The 20760-nt window shown below is 42.7% G+C and overlaps 1 protein-coding gene across 1 annotated transcript in view; it reads right to left on the bottom strand.

Moving 5' to 3' along the window:
- Positions 1-19493, bottom strand: part of HEPHL1 (hephaestin like 1) — a 38333-nt gene extending 18840 nt beyond the window's left edge. The window contains exons 1-9 of the mRNA XM_086475897.1: positions 19324-19493; positions 10201-10445; positions 9221-9433; positions 7231-7410; positions 5963-6217; positions 4766-4934; positions 3660-3799; positions 3358-3489; positions 410-621 (exon numbers count right to left, since the gene is read on the bottom strand). Of these exons, the coding sequence (XP_086332023.1) occupies positions 410-621; positions 3358-3489; positions 3660-3799; positions 4766-4934; positions 5963-6217; positions 7231-7410; positions 9221-9433; positions 10201-10445; positions 19324-19493 (1716 nt within the window). The remainder of the gene's footprint in view (positions 1-409; positions 622-3357; positions 3490-3659; positions 3800-4765; positions 4935-5962; positions 6218-7230; positions 7411-9220; positions 9434-10200; positions 10446-19323) is intronic.
- Between the last annotated feature and the right edge of the window lie 1267 nt (positions 19494-20760).

Below are 20760 nucleotides of genomic sequence, written 5' to 3'. Positions count from 1 at the left end.
AAAAAAAGTCTGTGCAGAATTATCCAAATAATTTTTTTTTTAACAAATCTTTTTTTGCCCCCAAAATTGCAGCTGCCTTCTTACTATGTCCTTGTACAGACAGGGATTGGCACTCTTCTATCAGACAGAAGGATAAATGAAGTGTCCGTTACTTACTTAGGGTGGAAAGATGCATTCATTGCTAATAAGTTCATGGGAAAGATGGAAAACCTAGGGACAAGTCAGAATACTGGGGAATGACAGTTGCATCTTCCTAATCATCCCCTTAGATGTTTACTGTTACTCTGAGGAATGACATTTGTTTAATCTCTTAAAACTGGGATGGGAACTGGGCAAATTGTCCCATATGAGAACCTGCCCCCGTGCACCACCCCGCCGTTCAGGACAAGCAGATGTCCAAGTTGGGCACCTGCGTCCCGTCGTGATTCAGTGCGTTCTTCCGACAGACTAGCAAAGGCCCCACGAGGCCGGAGTTGGTGTCCTTGACAGCATCAGTAGCTGAGTAGTACAGATAGGTCAGGCATGGGGGGTCACTCGCTGTTGGACCTCCATTTTCAGGCACCCTCCATTTGTATGTGAAGGTTTCACCTGGCTTAACGTGGGCTCCTGGCTTCAGATAGCCTGCAGAGTGAAAATTGAGAAGCACCAAGGTTACAGGAAGGTTTCCCCTTCCTGAATACAAGCGTTAGCTGGGAGTCAGACGTAGCTGCTGATTTCTGTGGACAAGTTCCCCCTTGCAGCCACAGCTCCAGCAACATCCCATAGTCTGGGCACTTATGCCATGGGGACATCTCACCGGAGTCCTGTGCCACAGGGACAACCAAGCTTGTACCCTGCAGAACAAGTTTAGCTGCTTTACCCAGCCACCTTCTGATGCGATCTGGGTTATCCGTATTCAATCAGACAATGCAGAACTCATCCTTGTGGTTAAATGGCTTCTTCTAATGTTTGTAGCTTACCTGTCCTATCGTGACATTCATCTGTGGCACAAACGCAGACTCTGGCTTTTCATTAAGCACCAACAAAGCAATTGCATCAGTGAGTGAGCTGCAGCTGTGGCTCTTTAGAAATTCAAAACAAAACCGATCCTGGTAATTGTTTCTTTTTTATTTTGTAGCAGTGCACTGGAACCTCTGTCAGTCTCCAGAGGGCGGTTACCATTACTTTTTTTGGAAGCTACTTTTAAAGGATTTGGGCGGTTGTCTGCTGCTGTATACAGGGTGGATGTAGCACCACTCATGTAATTTAGCCACCGCTTTGGTATTCACACAGACAGGACTTACAGAAGGGACTTGAGAGGAAAGTTGGGAAAAGGGGTCAGCCCTGCACCCTTTGTAGAAAAAAAGTGCTAAGTAACATTTCTGGTCTTTGCTATGAGGAAGATCAAATCGGAAATTTTGTTTAATGCTTAGGCATCCATTGATTGGATTTTCTCAGCACGGTCAGCTGCATCTGACAGCAGCAGACTGCACTGATCTAATACTCTTCTCTAACACTGCAAGAGAATCTTCTTGAAAACAGACACAAGTGAAAATAGCAGTGTTACATATGAGCACATACTATTTGCCACTAACCACAACACAAGTAGAGTACTGCTTCAGCAGTGTCTGATATTACTGAACTCATCCTGCAACAGTGCTCAATAAGCAGAACATCAATTTGGAGTTAAAAACCCTCGAAGACTGGCCAAGTGTCAAATGCAACATGGAAGAGTATTTCCTGAGAGCACAATTGAACAGAGATGTCTGCAGACACCTCTAGGTGTCTGTAGGTACGTTTATGTACAGTATTTTCACATGAATAGGTTACACTCGGACAACGCACAGCCTTTGAAAAATTGTTTAACTTCAGTGTGAACCTACAGCCTCTTAAGCCTCTACATGTATTCACTTGTAGATAAATATGGTAGAAATCCAAGACACAAGGGTTACAAGGAGAGAAGAAGGGGCAGAAAGATTGTCGATGAATCTGCAGTCAGGTTCCTCTCCAAAGACTCAGAGGTGTGCAGCGCACACTGCTGCTGAGCTGTAGGATTTGGTTTGATTTTGCTCCACACCAAAGCATGCAATGGGGATGGCTGCTATTACTGAGGAGTGTTAAATGAAAGCACAACAGGACTGCAAGCAGAGGGAAGCTGCACTTCCATGAGGGAACTACGTCTGACAGGGGTGGCGTTAGGATGTGTGCAGGTAACTTCAAGGCTGAACTCAAGCCAGTTGTTTTGTGATGCATTGAGCCCTGCTGGCAAATTTGTTATGTTGCAAGGTCAGCAGCTAGAGACAACAGAATTTAATAAAGCCTTTTGTATTGATTTTATTGTATAATCTTATGAGTTTTACATGTTGACTAATTCTCTTAGCACAATTCTCAAAAGAGGGATTACGTCCCATGAGTTTCTTTCTGATGTGTTGTAATGGAATCAAAACAATTTAGACAACAAGAAACCTACCTTTCTTTTCAGTGCTGCAAATGCATGAAAAAACTTTTTCAGAGACCACAATATTCTCTCTGTAGACACTATGTATTGGATTCAGCTCACCTGACTTAAGCCATTCAAATCTTAGTCCCTAACCCAAACTCTAGGCTTCTTCTGTAACTGGTGGAAACAGAAACACATCTCCAGAGGATGACTTACTGTTTCCTAAAACAGGTGTTCAAAGTAAATGGGACTTCTCACCCTCTGAAGGATTTGTTTCTTGTCACTGACTGAAAAAGGTGCCTACCAATTAAACATGACATTCAACATTTAATGATTGAACTTGGGTCATACAGATCCTGTCCTTTCACAAAATGAGAAGAAGCCTTTGGTAAATGCTCCATTTCAGCATTTATGTATTTATAAGGATTAATAAGGATTATCGCTGCTTCACATTCCAGGTTAATCAGATAAAAGCTGCCTCCGACACTGATTATCCTGACAGCGAAGCAAGGGCAATGCCCAACCTCGATTAGAGAATCAAGAGTGAAGCAACCCAGACCATGTAGATAGCTATATCCAAAGGCTCAGCAGGGGCATCATGCCAGCTCCTAAGATTCATGATTCTGGAGCACGTCCAGAGGAGGTCCACTGAGTGATATTAGATTAGAAGTAATATAAATTTGATTGTGCTTGTAATGCTCAATATGGACCTCAGCTAGTTTTAGACGCCTTGTCTGGCACGTGTCCAAGGGTAAGAACCAGCACATTGGCAGACTGGGGAGCCCCTTGGGTTGTGACATGTAGGGTAAATACAGACTAATGAAATCATCCCTTCCGTGACTTAGCGTCCACAGAAAGGGCAAACCTGCAGAGCAACAGAAGATCTTTTGTCTCAGGGATTCTGCATGTGATGATACAGCAATACAGTCAAAACTTACCATCTAAGTAGGGAGCACCTTCTGACAGCTTGCTGAAGCTTACGCCGTGGGCCATAATGCTATAGCTTCTTTTGGCTTTGTTGGCAAAAGTAACTAGCATTGTATCTCCCACTTCAGCTTTTATAACGGGGCCTTAAAAAAAGAGAGTGAGGGAAGGTATTAGAAGAACTACCCTCTAACACATTTCCATTTAAACAAGAGAGAGCTGACTGGCAGCTGCATACAAAAAATTCCCCTCTGGATCCAAGTGGATCTGCATTCAAACCTGATGTAAAGACAGGAGGGGAAATTATTCACTGTACCAAGTATTCCCAGGTGCTTCATGTCCTCTGACAAAATCTTCTTCTTACTGAATGTTGCATCAGTATATTCCACATAGCGAACTTTCCAGTATTGCCCTCCTATTCTGTCAGTCCCTTGCGTGAAATATATCGCAGATTCACTGTAGAATTAACAAATTGGACTGGTTAAATAATTGGAGGTTCAGGCAGAACCCTTCATTTTGGGTAAAGTTACTACTCCAGACACAGGAGAAATGACCCCCAAAGTTACTGGCTTGCATACACTTTTCTAGCAGACAAAAGGAGATATTACTGGTCCAAGATACGGTTATAAATTAGTTTAAAAATGGGTATTCATTGTGCATTAGACTTTCACATGTTTAACCTCAATTTATTTAGCGAGACATCTATGTCAACTTACCTCTACCTTAGGGCAAGACCTGTGCCATTCCCTGTGTACAATGTGTCTCTGATCCTCGTTAGTTTTCTTGGGAGATACTGTAGTACAATACATCTTCATCATGAATAACAGGGGGAAAAATCTACCATTATGGCACCTCTGAGATACGCCGATTGTAAGTGTGAAAACTGCCTGAGGAGTCTCGACATAGGGGAGCCATTTGTTCTAATACATAAAATATAGTCATAGCAAAAAAAAAAGTGTTCCCAGAAATTTCCGAACTAGCAATAATTCAATAAATACAAAAAGGAAAATGTCCGAAGTGAAAGGATGTAGTACTCTTGATAATACTAGTCCGTCTTCCCTGCAGGAAATGCTTCACAAAGTGATGGTACCAGTGCTGAAACAGACTTGTCTTTCCCATGGATTCTCAATGTATTGAGAATTTAAAAAGCTTTTGGGTCATTAACTCTGTTGAACTTTGCATACCTCACCAGGGCTCACTCTCTCCGTGGACTTAATGGAGCAAGATAAGCGCTTCCAGAAGGCAACTCCAAGCATCGCAGTTACGAATCTAACTTCCTGACAAGGTTGTTTAAAACCATTCTTCCCTGCCCTTTCAATTAAAATTAATAACAATGCAGAACCTAGCCCTGGTGAATCACTGGGCAAGTCTCACCCAGACTCCTGAAATTAAAGCACAACAGGAGAGGACAAGAAAACTTACCTGCCAGTGGCGTTTAAACCCTGCCCAGTGAATTTATCATAACCGTCAGGTCCGTAATTCCAGAGTACTTCTTCAGCAGCGATATAATATCTTCTCTTGTGACTGAGTGGTAAAGGCCGAGACACATTTTTTTGGCAGATCTGAACATCATATAGTGCCTCCATGCCACCTGTGAGGAGAAAGAGTCTGGAGACAGTCCTTGGCCAGCTGCAAAGTCAGCAATCTCACAGATACAAATGCACATTCAAAACTCTCTAGGAGCTACATGGATTGGAAACAATTACCAGGGTACATTTATATTTTTTAAGACCTCCTCTGCCTACACTGGGCCAGATGCTAGCACCCTTCTCTTGCAAGGTGGTACTTTATGTCACAGGTGAAACTCACTGACATCAATGACACTATTTAGTGGGCTTATTTACTCCATTCCTTAATCTGGGTAAAGGTGGTAGAATGATTTTGGGGGTCCTGAAGTGTGCAAAATGGCATCATCTCCCCTTGACTTTCATTGAAATAGAGGCTGGTTATTACCACATTGAAGATATTTGTTGTTGCTTGCCAGAATCGAGTCTGTTTTACCTGATGCAAATCCCACTGAAATCAATGTGTAAGTTCTTGAAAGTAAAAATTCTACCAGCTCACCTCTGGTATGATAATTATATGTTGCCAGCTGCCATGAGACCTAGTTTATGATATGTGCTTTCAGGCTTTCGCACCACACAAATATCACAATGTCGCCATCAAATTCCTTCATGTGAAGGTTTCTGAAAACACTGCCAATTTTTGACTAATTTCTATAAAGGAAGAAGCTATGAAGTGTTCAGCTGGCATGATTTTTCTTTACGTGTCAGTACTTATCTACAACAAAAAGTGATGATGAAGGTTCCTCTCATTGCTCATCAGAATTGTCTGGTTTACATGGAAAGCGCGATGTCAGCTCTGGTTCTAGCAAGGCTTCCTCATATGAATTACACAGCTAAGTTATTAATACTAGCTGAAGATTTGGCCCAACATGCATAATTTCCACCGGTGACTAAACTCATTCATGATGTTTATCTGCTGAAATAGTTCCAAAATGTTCATTTAGTCACAAAAAAAGTGTCAAATCCTGCTTCCCCTGGAAACATCTGTTTTATTTTCCAAGCATAATAGAGGCTGGAACTTCTGAAAGGATCAGAGAGATCTATAGCAGCATACCTCTTAAGTGCTCATTAACCTGGCACGTTATCAGCCACCTCCCAGGGTTCCCAGGAGTCATCTCCGCTGTGATGAATGTTGCTGGGAACAGACCGATGACATCTGCCCTCTGGTCTCTGTTAGTGAACGTGTGGCCATAGAAATACGCGGCGTGGATATCTATCTCACTTCCCATACCGAACAAGTGCCAGGACATGGAAGTGTCAGCACACATCTCCAAGCCGGGGAGATTGCCATAAATATAACCGTTAATAGCTAAAAACAAAAGTATGAGACTTTATGAGAGGTGAAGGAGAAGAGCCAAGTGCCTCTGACCCCGTTTCTAAGGATGATCCCTTCCTGGCCCAGAAAAGAAACTGTCTGAATGTTCACAATCAATAAGGCACTCGCAGGCTCCTTGATGAGGAGTGACATTTTGAACATACAGCTTACAGGTCTGGATGATCAAATAGCCCAAATTCTCTTGGGGCTTGGTACTGTGAAAAACTTCCTGGGTGATACCAAGATGTTGCAAAGGCCAAGTCATCACCAAAAAGGCCTGATAAAGAAGTTAACTTGTTCTGCAGCTATTCAGCATGTCTCAAATCTATTTCCTCTTATTCTGAGTCATAAATATACCATTATATGCCAAGCTTAAGCAATTTAGATTTGAAAATTATGATATCAGTCAAATCAGTCTAGTCAGCTCTCTCTTCCTCAGCTTCCACATCTGACAATATATCAGGACACTAGGAGAATGAGACTTGTATTTTGCAAAATATTTTAGCTCCTATGCTCCACGGAACAACCAAAATACAGAGAAATCTTTGAATTTAACTTCTTACACCAGATCTCCAAATGGCACAAAGTACTATTGGCCAATGGGTCTGTGAAGAGCAAGCGTGGTTATACCAGCCAGCCCACCATCCACAAGGCCCTTTGAGAAATTCTGGACTCTTCCAATACACACATCTCAACGTGCTCTGCAGCTTGCTTTTCTATTTTCACAGCTGGTCAAACAGTCACCAAATGGCTTAAATCTGTTGCCTAGGATAAAATGCTAAACAAGTGGCAGAGCTGGATGTGAAAGCCAAATCTCCTTTCTGCAAACCAGTGTGTTATGCTGTATTTAGGGACAGGCTTTTTATCAACACAGTACTTCAACATCCTGACCCATTCCTTGCTGATACAGACAAAGGAGAGACATCACAAGGAACAGAAAGTCCTGCTGAAATGAAAAGAGCCTGGTCACTACTGTAGGTTACCATTTGCTCAAGAGTCCTGCTCACCATGCATTCGGTTGCTGGTCTGGAAACCTTCATCCTCTTTGTCAACTGTGGCTGGTTCTAAGCAGAAGGTGTTTATGTTCTCATCAAGGTACCAGCTGAAGTTTTCATCTACAATGCTAAACATCAGGGCAAAAGCGTTAGCAGCACCAGTCCCTTCTATTGAGGTCTCGTCTGCAGTTCCTAAATTGCAAACGAAAAGGAAAGTGATACAAAAAGCCTTGGAGGGCATTGAATTTAAAAGTGACAATAACTTCGGAGCACTCGAGGAAATACAGTGCTCTGCCTGTGATCTGTAGGGCAGGATGAATCTCATCTAATTTTGCTCTTCTAAAACATCTTGAACCCCCTCCAACAGCCTTTGAACAGATGAGTGCCCCCAGAAGGCAGTTCATCTCATCTAAGTCAAGCTGATAGTTCAGGATCTCTTTGATTTGACATGACAATTACGGGCCAATGTCTGTGGTCCCATTTTCCCCATCTTTGGCTCACTGCACCCAAGCCTGCCCTTTAGTCGGTGTTAGCATCTGTGTGCCTACACTGTGAGCCAGGTCCAGCCATGGGCCTGATCCAGCCAGAAGACGGTAACTTGTTTTGACCAGGAATTAAGGACAGGCAAGTGGTAGCCTGCATTTCTGTTGCATTGAAGCAACCAGTAAACCATACCCTCAGAATGGCTGTCTAAGTGTGGCTCACTCTCTGTGGACTAACGGGGGTGCCTCAACAATTATCTGGGACTAGATGCTTAAATTTAAAAAGGCTGAAGGCAGGATGAATTTAATCTATTCAGACTAAGTTCAGTTATCTGAGTGACTATTTGAGGAACATCCTAAGACTATAGGAGTGGCGATACTGAGCAGTCTATTATTGACTGTTGGCAGGTTTAGTCTTCATCTAGTCCTCCAGTCTACCTCTGAACTCATAAAAACCTTCGCTTCCTCTGTCTCCTATGGGAGGGAGCCCCAGAGCCTTGTTGTCTGTCCTGTAAGGAGCCACCCAGCACCACTGGATGGAGAATTACAGCCGTAGCACCATGCAGATATCCACCTTGATGAATTCAAGTCCAAATGTGCAGATAACCTGGCCTTTCAGGCTAGGATTGTTCTGAATGTTCTATCACCTGATTTCATGTATTATCACACAGTTATTGTCTCATTTTCCTATATTCAGGCAGTTCTGCAGATTTCAGAAGCCCTCTGGGAGAATGAAAGTCTGAGACATTTTAATTGTGCAAGTTAGTCTGGAGACCAGACCTATTCTTTCCATGTTGAAGTTTTTCCTTTGAGTATAAAACCCGCTTCACTTACACATTCTGTATATAAGATCAGGGCTGATTTTGTACTGTGGGAGGTACTGGAAAGAGGTGGACGAGTTACATGTGCCCAGGGGAGAGGAGGTGACAGTTCAGCTGATAGAGGGGAGAGGGCTGGTACATGATCCCTGACAGCTCCAGCACAAAATTAGCAGGCTATAAAGTACACGGGACAGGCTGTAACCTCAGCTACTCAGCACACATGCCCGTATGGTTGTGATACACAACTTGTGAGCAAAATTAAACATATGATCCATATGGGGAAAAATTACAAAGAACATTGGGGTTTCAAATACGTAAATGGCAATGCTGAAGTCACCCTCCCAGCCCTAATTACATTTCCTGGGGAATGAGTCCTTTGCTTGTCCTGAAATTATCCCAGTTTGCAACGTTTATTTTCGGTCTTGGCCATGACTGGCTGGCCACAGAGCATGCTGCAGTCCCTCCACCAGCTGAGACAAATCTCTCTGAAGCCAAAGGGGAGCAGGAAGGGAATTGTCCCATAGCTACAATACCTACCCTGGGATGCTCCTGGAATGGCCCAGCTATTCCTTGCCCCTTTTTATGGGCTATGTAGGGATAGACTTTAGACCATCATGTTTATACCTGTAAGCAAAAATGACTGTTAAGATGCCAAGCTTGGCAGAGGGGCTTGCTTTGTCAGTGTTTCTAGCTCAGTACCTTTTTTACAAACCAGCAGTGGCCCAATTAAACCAGATGCAATATCTCTTGGTGTGTCAATGTGAGAATGGTAAATCCAAGTCAAGCAGTTTGAGTCTGCCAAAGTTGGGGAATAATCTTTCCTTACTGGCCATGTGTACGTGTAATTTCCACCAGGAACAACAAAGTCGTCCTCTTTGCTTTTACCACCGGTTCCATCAGGGTAAAGTGCTCCTAGTACATTAAAAGGAAAAAGGAAGCTTTTAGCCCCTCCTTAACAGATTTCCTTAAATAAATGTGTAATTTTTTCTATTTTGTCACAGATTTATAAAATAATAACAGCACTTACAAGCACAGAATCACTGAGAAATTGTGAAAAAAATCAGAATTCTGATAAAATGGTCCAAAAAAAAGTAGAGAATTAAAAACTATTATTTATCAGTAGGCAAAGATTTAAAAATTCATTAACAGCCCTAATTTTTTCTTGGTTCTTTAGTCTCATCAGTCATCTACGCATTTTGTCAGCTAACATTATGTATCTTCTCACAGAGAACTGAAGAGAGTAATGAATGTAGGCAAATCTGTACAGGCCTCTAACAAAAGTACACATGCATAGGTATGGGATTCTGAAAATTAAATGATGTCTGTTATAGGCCTGTAGAAAGCAAAACATTTACTTACAAGAACTCCATCCATTCAAACAGGGTAGAAGTAAAGGAAGGAACGAAGATGCTTCAGTGACTTATAATTCAGAAAAATATTTCAGAAAAGACCCACCTAACCTGTTTCAGTACTGGATTTATCCCAGGCATTAAAAGTTTGTGGCAAAAAGTCTTAAGAGACACGGATGTTCCTGGTTTTAGTCATCAGATACAATTACTGAGGGTGATCTAAAGCCCTCTGATGTCAGTGGTCAGAACAATAAATACTTGGACAAACTCTTAACCATAATATTAGCTACTCCAGGGAAAAGGGAGAGGAAAAGGCAAACCAGCTTTTACCTTCAGAGTCCTTGTCATAGAAGACCCCATGCGGATGCACAGAGTATGGGCGGGAAGCAAAGTTTTTTAGGTGTACAATAAAGACATCCTCTTCTTCTGCCTTCAGGACTGGTCCAAGGAACCCCAGCCAGGCTGCTTTAGGGATCTCCTGGGAATAAGTGTCATCTGTGAATTGCCTAAAAATAGCCTTTTTGTACACACGTCCTATCCGGTTGGCTCCTCTTGTTGCATACACACTTGCAAACCTAGTGTTGGGAAGGGAAAAATAATTTAGAGAAAAAACAACTCCTTTAAGAGTTTGATCAAATAACTGGTGCTTGCAGTGGAGATAAATAGTTCCCTGGGACATATCACATAGCTGGTGGAATAAAAGCTGAGGAGTAAACCTGAACAGCACTAGCAGGGTCCAAGCCGCTTTCTATACAGTAACAGTCATCCTACTTGCAGGCCTGGTCTTTAGCACAGCTACTACAAGTCTCCACTTGAGGACCAGCCACTCGGGCCTTTCTGTACAGTTTTAACAGCTTCTCCGTCTTTTGAAGGTTTGAAACCTCAGATCTGAAAGCATGACTGTTCAGAAGAAAAAAAAAAAGCAAATTAAGTTTTTTCAAAAACATTTAAGAGCGATTCTAATCAACTAGTTTGACAACCCGGAAGAGTAGTATGAAATTTTTTTTGCATTAAATGTATAATTTCTACATTCCAGAGTCTATGTTTAGCAACTTCAAGTGATGGAGAACCCACCACATGGTCAGTGGTTGACATATTATAGCTATTAAATACCTGCTTCCTTTGAATCCTGAATTGCACACTCCGCACCACTGGTTCCCATCAAGCTCTCTCTCAGATCAAAGAAGCCACATACCATCAAGAGCTTCTTTTCTATGCAGGCACTTGCATAAGTTTAATTAATTGATTAAATTGCCTCCTACCCCTTTTCTGGACACACCAAGTACACTGACATTATTTGTGCCACAAATCTTTCCTGAACATCTGTTCTGAAAAGCCTTTCAATATTTCTCTATCTCTTTTGAAGTCTGAACACAAGAACTTCACACAATATGCAAGTAATATTCTAGTTAAAGCCAGAGGTGCTGCCAGTCAATAGTTGTGTAAGACACCACTGGGAATTAGTTTTGCCCTTTTAACTATAACGTCATACTGGCAACCCATGTTCATCCCATCTGTTATGATATAAAATCTTTTTTTACTTCTCTCCACATTACAGCTGACAAGTATAACACACATTCTTCATGCCTAAACATCCCACACAAAGAAGGTGGAAATTTACCCCTTTGCTACACAATCAGCAGTGGACTGTATGACCAATTTCACCATAGTTGACTACTCCGTGAGTTTTTGCATTCTCGGAAGATTGTTTGAACTTTCATGCTTCCTAACAAACTCATCAAAAAGCTGAGCTAAACTTCTTCTGAAGTATTACTGGCAGAATTATAGCAATTTCATATTTATAGTGAGTTTTTCTGTCTGGCCAGTTCATCTGCTTGAACCCATTTTCTCTAGGTTCTTTTGTGCAGTGCCAGCAACACAAGTGTTGAAAGGTATGATTTGCTATAATTTCTTCACCATAAGATCCACTACTCCCACTTTTCAAGTCATCTCTGCTTGACACCATAACTCACAACATCCCTCATCTGTGGTCATTACACCTCTGGTGCCACTGTCTAAACCAGATCCCTGAAGTGATCCAGATATAAAAGCCTCCAAAAAGAATGCTTTTTAATTTGAAAAATTTGGTTTATAACAAGCCAAGAGCTATTCTGGCACAAATTAAAATGTTGCCAATGATACTTCTGTGGCAGAAACAGTTGGACAGGATGGAGGGGAAGGGACGGAAGCTTCTCAGTCTGCTTCTTTGCAGAATAATGTATGTCAGATAAATACACCCCAAAAGCATGGTTAAGGAATGAGTTGCCAAGAAGTCTGGATTTTCAGTGAATTAGCAGGTCTGTGGTAGCTGTCTGTGTGCACAGCAAGACCTGGCAAGTCACACCATGCTCACCAAGGAGAAGATACCTTCCACTGCCTGGGGGGAAGAGCTGCTGCAAAAGCCCTTACCACAGAGTAGTAGGTGGTGTCAATAGTAGTACAGTGTGAACACATGTGCTTCCTTACCTCATGGCAATGTACTCATAGGACTATGCCCTAATTTGAATTATGAATTGATTTTTAAAATTGTTTATAACAAATTTTCTCTAGAAAAAATATCAAGAAGTTTTTTTTCAGAAAGTTCTTATTTTCAGGAGATATTTTTCAGCAGAATTTTCCCCATTTTCATCACCCACCAAATATTTTAACTGAGGTGCTGCAGTGACACCGTGTTTCCCTATGATGACTGTGCCCTTATGCCCTTGGCTTTCTGGACAGACAACATTGCACGCTCTGCTGTAGCTTCACACCCCTGGGTTATGCTGTCTCTCCCACAGAAGGAGAACTGTACCCCAGAAAAATGCACTTCTTGATCAGGCTTTGTCAAATGCTTGACATGAGTCTAACTCCTTTAAGTGCATAGATCAGGGATACCGAAATCCAGTTAGGTATTGAAGTTCAAGAAATCACCCTGAGAAAACCCTGTAGGTTTATGCACCAGAGACTTTCTCAGCACCTAAAACCATGCTGTAAGATCTCTGTTGGCTAGAGCTGTGCCTGTCTCCTACTGAAACCCATCTAGGAGTCAAGAGAAGAAGTCTTTTTAGCGCCAGCTTTCTGAAAGGAGGCCACCCATTCTGAGCTGCAGAGCCCACTGTCAGTGCAATGGGTATCAGCTGCAGCCAGTCGCAAGGTATGTGGTGCTCTTCTGTGCAGGGGGCACCAAGCAAGACAAGAGTCATGGAGCCAGAAAGGAATCACAGCATGAAAAGAACAACCTGGCTTCTTGGCCTGGGTTAATCATGGGTTTTGTTTAATCATTGTCCAAAAGAAAACAACTGGTCAACTCTGGGAGATAAATCCTACATGACACTGATGCCCTTGCTGTTGTGTTACCGACACAGGATCTTTCATAGCTTACTTTCCTTCTAGATCCTTCTAGATCCAAAGGGCAGAAGAATTTCCTACCCAAAATGCCCTGATGTTTGGGAGTTTCTTGGAGTACAGACACTTCAGCTTCTCCTTCTGTCTAGGACAGGTAGAGCCCAATTCTTCTACCTGTTCAGAGATATGTATTTTCAGCATATCCTTTTGGTGGCCTTCAGTACCTGAGAACAGAGCACACTGGTTGTTGTGAGTCCCACCCTAGGTGTCCAGGCTGCCCCATTTCATCCAGCAGGACTTTTGGGTGCCCATCTCAGCCTTGCAAGTAGCTGGTAGCTCTGGGCTCCTTTCCAAGTGTTGCTGTGCTGTACATTACAGTGCTTAAAGTCCTTTGCAGAAAGGCTACCTACGCCGGAGCTAATGGTATGAGCCTAGGAACCTCATAGAAAGTATGCATGGGTGTAAGTGACTTCTCTGCACTCCCAAATGTCTGGATCATGGGCATGTGGCCACACTGTGGGGCTGGTACCTCTACCCAGTGCCACAGCGCAGCCAGTGGATGTGTCGGAGGGGGCTGGCACAGGCTCAATGCCACAACCCCTACTGCTCCATCAGTGGGACACAGAGGTTTCCCCCTGTCCCTCTTCTTTCTTTCAGTGAAAGCTTCTTCTCAGTACTCCATGAAGTCTCTGCTGCCAGTGCCATTTGTACCAGCACATCTCTCACCCCACAGTTCCTTACCACCCATCTCCGGAGTCCCTTAGAGATTTTCTCAGCTTCAGGATGGTGTTCTGCTGACCTTTCATCTCCTGTCTGACAACAGAAATACCATTCCCTGTCTTCTTTTGATGGTGTCTTCTTCCTTGGGTAACACTTCATTTTTTCAGTCACTGAGTTAAACATCCCGTTCAACTGCATCTCCTGTTTCATTCTTTCCCAGCCACTAACTTACCAATATATTATTGTAGCAGTGGCTTCCCCAAATGCTGTAATGGTTAAACATATCCAGTTCTCTGAATCTGTCTTTGCCTCTTTCTTCCAGCAGCCACAAAATGCCTATTCTACTGGGCATCCCCTGCCAAAAATGTCTCCTATCTGTCATTCCTCTCTTGTCACAAGAAGAGGAACCTTCTCCCTGCTTCTTCATGCTCCCCTGCTCACTTCAAACTACTTCATCTTCCTGGTGGCTTTGTGATACCGCTGCCTGAACCTCTTCCATGTTTCTGGTCTTGTGCAAATGTAAGAGCTGCTCTTCTAAATCTTGACTATCTCCCTCCAACTCTATTGTCAGCCTGCACTTCATGTGCAGAACGTTGTGATGATCAGCCAGTCCCACTTCTTATAAGAAAGGGGAATACTCCATCCTCTGGAGCTGTGTCCATGCAAGCTTCCTAAATTCCCTCCTTCATCTCCTCCAGTCAGGCAGTCTTGAGGTTCCAAATAGAAGTAAGCAGGCTTGTAAATCAGTGCATAAAAAGTCTTGTTCAGACTAAGAAAACCATGCAAATCCTGCCTTTATTTCTGTGCCTGATTTCATTTTGCCAGTTGACCACTCTCAGCAGTTCTTAAGCTCCGAGAAAAGTTGGCAATGCACGAGTGGGACAGGGAGTTATTAACAGGGAATTAACTCTAATTCCTTAAAATAAGTGTGTAGTGGTTTAACCCCAGCCAGCAACTAAGCACCACACAGCCACTTACTCACTCCTCCCCCCTCTCAGTGGGATGGGGAGGAGAATCAGAAAAAAAAAAGTAAAACTCATGGGTCAAGATAAGAACAGCTTAATAACTAAACTAAACTAAAATATAATAATAACAATAATAATACGCTATGATAACAATAATAATAATAATTGTAATGAAAAGAAATATAATGAAACTATTTATCGTGCCGCTATCCGTCATATTTGAGAATTCGTAGCAGTCTGGTGGAGTTCCCACTGGCTGGAAAAGGGGAAATATAAGGCCCATTTTTAAAAAGGGAAAAAAGGAAGGGGAGCTACAGGCCAGTCAGTCTCACTCTGTGCCAAACAAAATCGTGGAGTAGATCCTGCCAGAAAATATGCTAGGGCACATGGAAAATAAGGAGGTTACTGGTGACAGCCAACATGGCTTCACTAAGGGCAAATCGTGCCTGAATAATTTGGTGGCCTTCTACGTGGAGTTACAGCATTGGTGGATGAGGGAAGAACAACTGACGACATCTACCTGGACTTGTGCAAAGCATTTGACACTGTCCTGTGTGACATCCTTGTCTCTAAATTGGAGAGACACAGATTTGATGGGTAGACCAACTGGTGGATTAGGAATTGGCTGGCTGGTCACACTGAAAGAGTTGCAGTCGATGGCTCAATGTCCAAGTGGAGACCAGTGACAAGTGGCGTTCCTCAAGGGTCGGTATTGGGAACTGTGGCGGGTTAAGTGTGTCTATAATGGTTTCTTTCCTAGAATAAACTTCTGCTTCCCCTGAAGTCAATAACAAAACTTATCTCAGGCTTCATTACGGCCAGGATTTCACCTCGAATGCCTTTTTATCATTGACCCTTCCCACAATGATTATCTCCACTGGTGCAATTGGGTCATTTGGCCGCATGATGACTCAGACATTAGTTAGCATCTATGACGACAGTTTCACTGTCATTCATCTGGGTGGGATCTGCTCACAAGCAAATTGCACAAACTGTTTGATGCTGTGGTAAAAAAACCCACCCATTAGTGTTGGTGGGTACAGGACTTGACCCGAACAAAGGTAGGATTGGTGACCTAAAGAGAAAGGATGAGCTGTTACATCAAGAAAAACTTAATAACATCTACCACCAGTAGAGCAAGATTTAAGTGTCCATCATATAAACTAGTACCTAGTTAATTTAAAGGAATTATCAACTAAACTCTAATCCTGAGGGCTGAGGCACCATAGGGAGGGAAAGACTGATGTGTGTCAAGCCACAACACTTAGGTGTGCTTTTCTCTTGAAAGGCTATTGCCTATGTGACCATTAAAGGGAGCAGACAATGTCTGAGCTTACCCTCCTAATGCAGCAACACTCATGCCCCAACCCACAAAATCTCACTGAGATCTGCAGCACATCCAGCAGCACTGACAGCACCTTACACCGTGTGTCCTGTCCACCATCGTTTAATGATGTCAGCTCTTTCACCAGTTATATCAGGTGGGAGGGGATGCTGAACACCTTCCAGCTCACGTATAGTCAGTGGCCATAATTAGGATCTGTGATTTCCAAAGTCCTGTGTGCTTCAGAAAATATCAGCTTAATTTTGAAAGGGAGAACTGAGAGTGAAATGTCTTGATTTCATTCATAACCCTCCAAATTATGAGAATTAGTGTAACAGCTCGAGGCTTCAAGTAGACAAGACAGACGGCAGAGGCAAACAGCCTCATTACTTTCCTTCCATAAAAAGCGCTAATGCACAGCAAGACACTTGCTCTGTGCAAGCAGCAGGCTGGCCCTTGAGCATTGCAGCAACACAAGGCATAAAAAAAATTAGCATCCAAGCAGAACAGTTCTGTTAACACAGGGCTGCGTTTGGGTTAATCAGCTCTGACAAGAGGCAGCCTTTTCAGCTCACACCCAGGGAGGTGCTGATGCAGCTCTACGGCTCCTGGCTCAGGAGGCAGCTCACTCAGCACCAGCACAGCGGGAACTGAGCAGCGTAGCTGTGGCTGGTGCCAGAACCAGCTCACCTGATTTCCAGCCCCATGCCTCAGCTACCGAAGTCTCCCTTCTCCTCTTTACTGCTAAAAACTAAAGGCTGAGGAAAGTATTATTGACTTTGGCATAGCAACATTGAAAAATCACCTCTTCAATCTCACTATCTGATCCAGGTAACGTAACACTTTCCATTACACGCTTGCTGATTCAGCATTTTTATTAAGTAGTGAAGAATAAGTGGTTCTGATTATATCTCTGTGGGCCAGCTGGAATCAAAGGGGACATTTCTTTATATGTATGCACTGACTCTTTTAAAGATAATCAGTTTGTCTGCAACCTCTTTATCTTCACTTGCTTATCAATAAAACTGGGATAGTGCCCCATCAGGTGGGTGCTGTGAGGATGTATCACAAGGCGAGAAGTGCTAGGCTCAGCCAGCCTGAGTGTTGCTGCTTGCAGAACACAGCTGGCTCAAAATGCATTCCTGTCCCTACCTAGGAACTGATCCTTAAATTTTGTTTATGGAACATGTTTTTTTATAATATCCATAGGGCCCAACTAATTAGCTGAAAAGTAACCCTTTAGTATACTGCTTTAAATTTACATTAGAGCTTATCCTAAAGAGCTAAATAGTCAAAATAGTTATTACTAGTACACTATTTAGTCCACACGCTTATGCAGACACACTATTAGTCCAGAATATAGCACTTTATTCTGGCTCAAATCAGTACAGTTTGGAAATGGTGTAAATTAGTTACAAGAATGTCTTTATTATTCTGCACGTAGGGAGTTCACTGCAAACAGCTCCCCAGTTTTGAATGTACAGTCTACATTAAAATCCTCTGTGGGTAAACCCTTTGGAATTAACATTCTGTAATTATCACATTACAGCGATGAGTGAAGACAAAGCTATCTTCCCTCCCTGTCATGCCATGTAAAAGGCATTACATTTATGTCACAGACTTTTAAGCAAATGTGCCACTTGTCCATGGAGCACAAAGTGCAAACAGACTTAAAAATTCAATTAACAGAACAGATTCCAATCTCTCTATGGTATTGGTGTGGATTTACAAGTAGCTGCCCTTCACTTAAAGCTGAATTATTTTTAGTGAGAGGTCTTCCATTTCAGGGAGTGGAGAAAGGTATCCTCTGCTAAAAAGAGTAGGGAAGTGAGAAATACAAGTGTTTAACACAACTGAAGAACAGCCTTTCTGGCAAAGCTTGTTTTCACAGTCTGGGAACAAACTATTACCCTGAATTCCACCTATAAAGGTAACACCTGTTGACTTGGATGCTATCTGAGACCTCTAGCCATTAAATTTGTGTTGAAAAATAAAACTCTTTCTTGCCGCCTGCTTGTGGCAAAATAATTTCTTTTATGAAATCCATCTGAGAGTGATTCTGAAATTAGTGGCCACTAGACAAAAGTCCAGCATTGCTTGAGATTCCCTGAAAAATCAGAAAAGACGTTTTCATTTCTAACTCCTGGGACAGAGCATCCAGCTCCCAGTGTGCCTCCAGACCAGGTATGGACACCAGGACCTCTTCACTCTTTCACAGCTCTCACCCCAACCCCAAGCCTAGACTCAGAGCAAGGACCCCCCCAAACTATAGCTAGGCTGTCGAAGATATCAGTGAAATCTTAAAAATATTCCCATACATGTTTGAAGCCCATGCTGTAGAAAGGCACCAAGGGTCTGTGCCACCCCCCCAATGTCCAGGCCAGCTCTCCTGGTGTAGGAAGGACACACAGTGAACCCCAGCAGTACAGGCATGAAAATGGATGCCTGTTTCCGCTGGCCAAGGCACGATTCACCACAGTGCTTACCTACACACTCCAGTTTCAGCACTGTGATTGCCAGGACTTCAGTTGTTTTATGTTTAAGCAGTTGTCTAAACAGATTTCCTAAATAGAAGTCTCCATAGTTGCATACGGTGGAAGGATATATGGACCATATACTTGTATATCATTTGTAGGTACTATACACATCTGAATTTTACAATATCATACCAAGCCCCTCATTTTTATCATCTCACAGTGAGAAAAGTTACAATCTTTTGGCAGTTAAACAGACTTCTATATATTATTGCAAAGAGCTGTTCTTGATTATGGCAAAGTTGCAATTTGCCTTTGAACAACAAGTCCCAGAAATACTTGCATTTCTATGAAACACACACAGGGGATTTTGAGCCCACTACCTGACACTTTTTTCACAAATATGAGTTCCTTAATGTCACCTTCAAATACACACTATCCCCTTGCTTAATCAACCACAGTGGAAGAGAAGTCAACCAAAGTCTACTCTTGCCTTGAAACTGAAATCCTACCTATGGCAACATCATCAGAAGAAAACCAAGGAGAACGCCATCTTAAGACATTTACAGCAACATTAACCATGTTAGTCAATTTTCTTTGGAGCTGTCAATACATCTTCAACTTATCAGAGCCCCCAGTGACTTACTTGTCCTCTAAGAGGTTTTGTCCCGTGATCAGATTTTTCCCAGACGGTGCATAGTCCCAGTTCTCTTCCACAATCCCGAGGTAATAGGTTCTGGTCTTTGCATCCACCACCACAAACAGCCAGAGGAACCCGAGAGTGCGAAGGCAGCCACCATGCTGCGCAGGAGGCATTTGTAGTTGTGATTGTGAGGCTGGCAGAGGGCAGGCAGCAGCAGGATGCACCACAGAGAGCTCACCCCTCCCTCCCAGCTCTTGACAAGTTATAAATAAGGAACGGACAGAGAAAGCTCCTCCTTTTCAGCAGGTTAGGACTGGGATAGGTAGAGGGCCTGGCTATGCAGAGCAGGGCTAGGGAGGAGGTAGCTGTCATGGCAGGACCTTTGCCAATCCTTCGGTGAATGCATAAATTGCTCACTTACCTGTGCAGGCTAGAGCCAGTTGGCATTTTTTGGAAGTCTGGACGCTTTCTTGTCCTGCTTTTTCTAGACTAGGTGGTATGGCATATTGTCATATTGGGGCAGAGGTTTTTTTGGCATCCTTGTCAAAACCCTTTTTTTAAATTCTAATTTAAACTCCTTTTTCATGTCTGAGATTTCTATAGACAGCATCTTGCTGCCTTCATTGGGTTTTTTCAATGACACGACACTGGGTTATAATGCAGCATTATCAGAGAGAGAGAGAGAAAGAATTTGCCAGTACTTCTCCAGTTTCTAGGATTTTCTGACACATTTATTAAGATTTCAAGTGATCTGCATATATTCAGTTTTAGAGTGCCCAAAATGAGGCCCCTTTTACAAACATTTCTGGATATTAGAGTCCTCATAAAGTCTTTCCATTTGGACACCTAAGAATTGAGGCACAAAAAGATCACCCTTTTATTAACCTTGGTAATTAACGTGCCCACGTAGCTCTCTAGAAAATCAGTCCCTCCTTTTATACCTTAACTTCCTCTAAGAGGACATGTCTGTCACCATCTTGGCAAAATCAGGTGTAAACCTATATGAATATGACTTGATAGGGTATTCTAAAACAATTAAGAAATATTCCCAAAACTATCACCAAGGTTTTCAAAATTGTACTGCTTTCTTACTAACTTTTGACAAAAGACATGAAAAAGTTTCAGTTCTGGAATACGGCATTACTCCTGAAATTCACTGTGAGATTTAACAGTTGTGAAATTCCCCTTTTATCTCCAGAACTGTCTGACCTCTTCCCATTGAAGCTAATGGTTACTCATGGCTGGGGGTTCAAGAGGCCTCACAAATGAATTCAGTAGACACATCGTCAGTCAAGACCTAGCTTGTTCACATAGACCATGTGAATGTGGTTTCATGCGGCAGTCGCGTAACGTTCACCCTCTGGCACGTGGCCGCGACAGCTGTATCTACGGTCCACTGTACTGAACGCCTCTCTCCATCACTGTGTGCAGGTGGCTCTG

This window comes from Leptosomus discolor, chromosome 1 (assembly GCF_034619465.1).
Source record: "Leptosomus discolor isolate bLepDis1 chromosome 1, bLepDis1.hap2, whole genome shotgun sequence".
Taxonomy (NCBI): Eukaryota; Metazoa; Chordata; class Aves; order Leptosomiformes; family Leptosomidae; genus Leptosomus; species Leptosomus discolor.
Note: the sequence above shows the minus strand (reverse complement) of the source record. Positions and strands in the feature narration are given on the sequence as shown.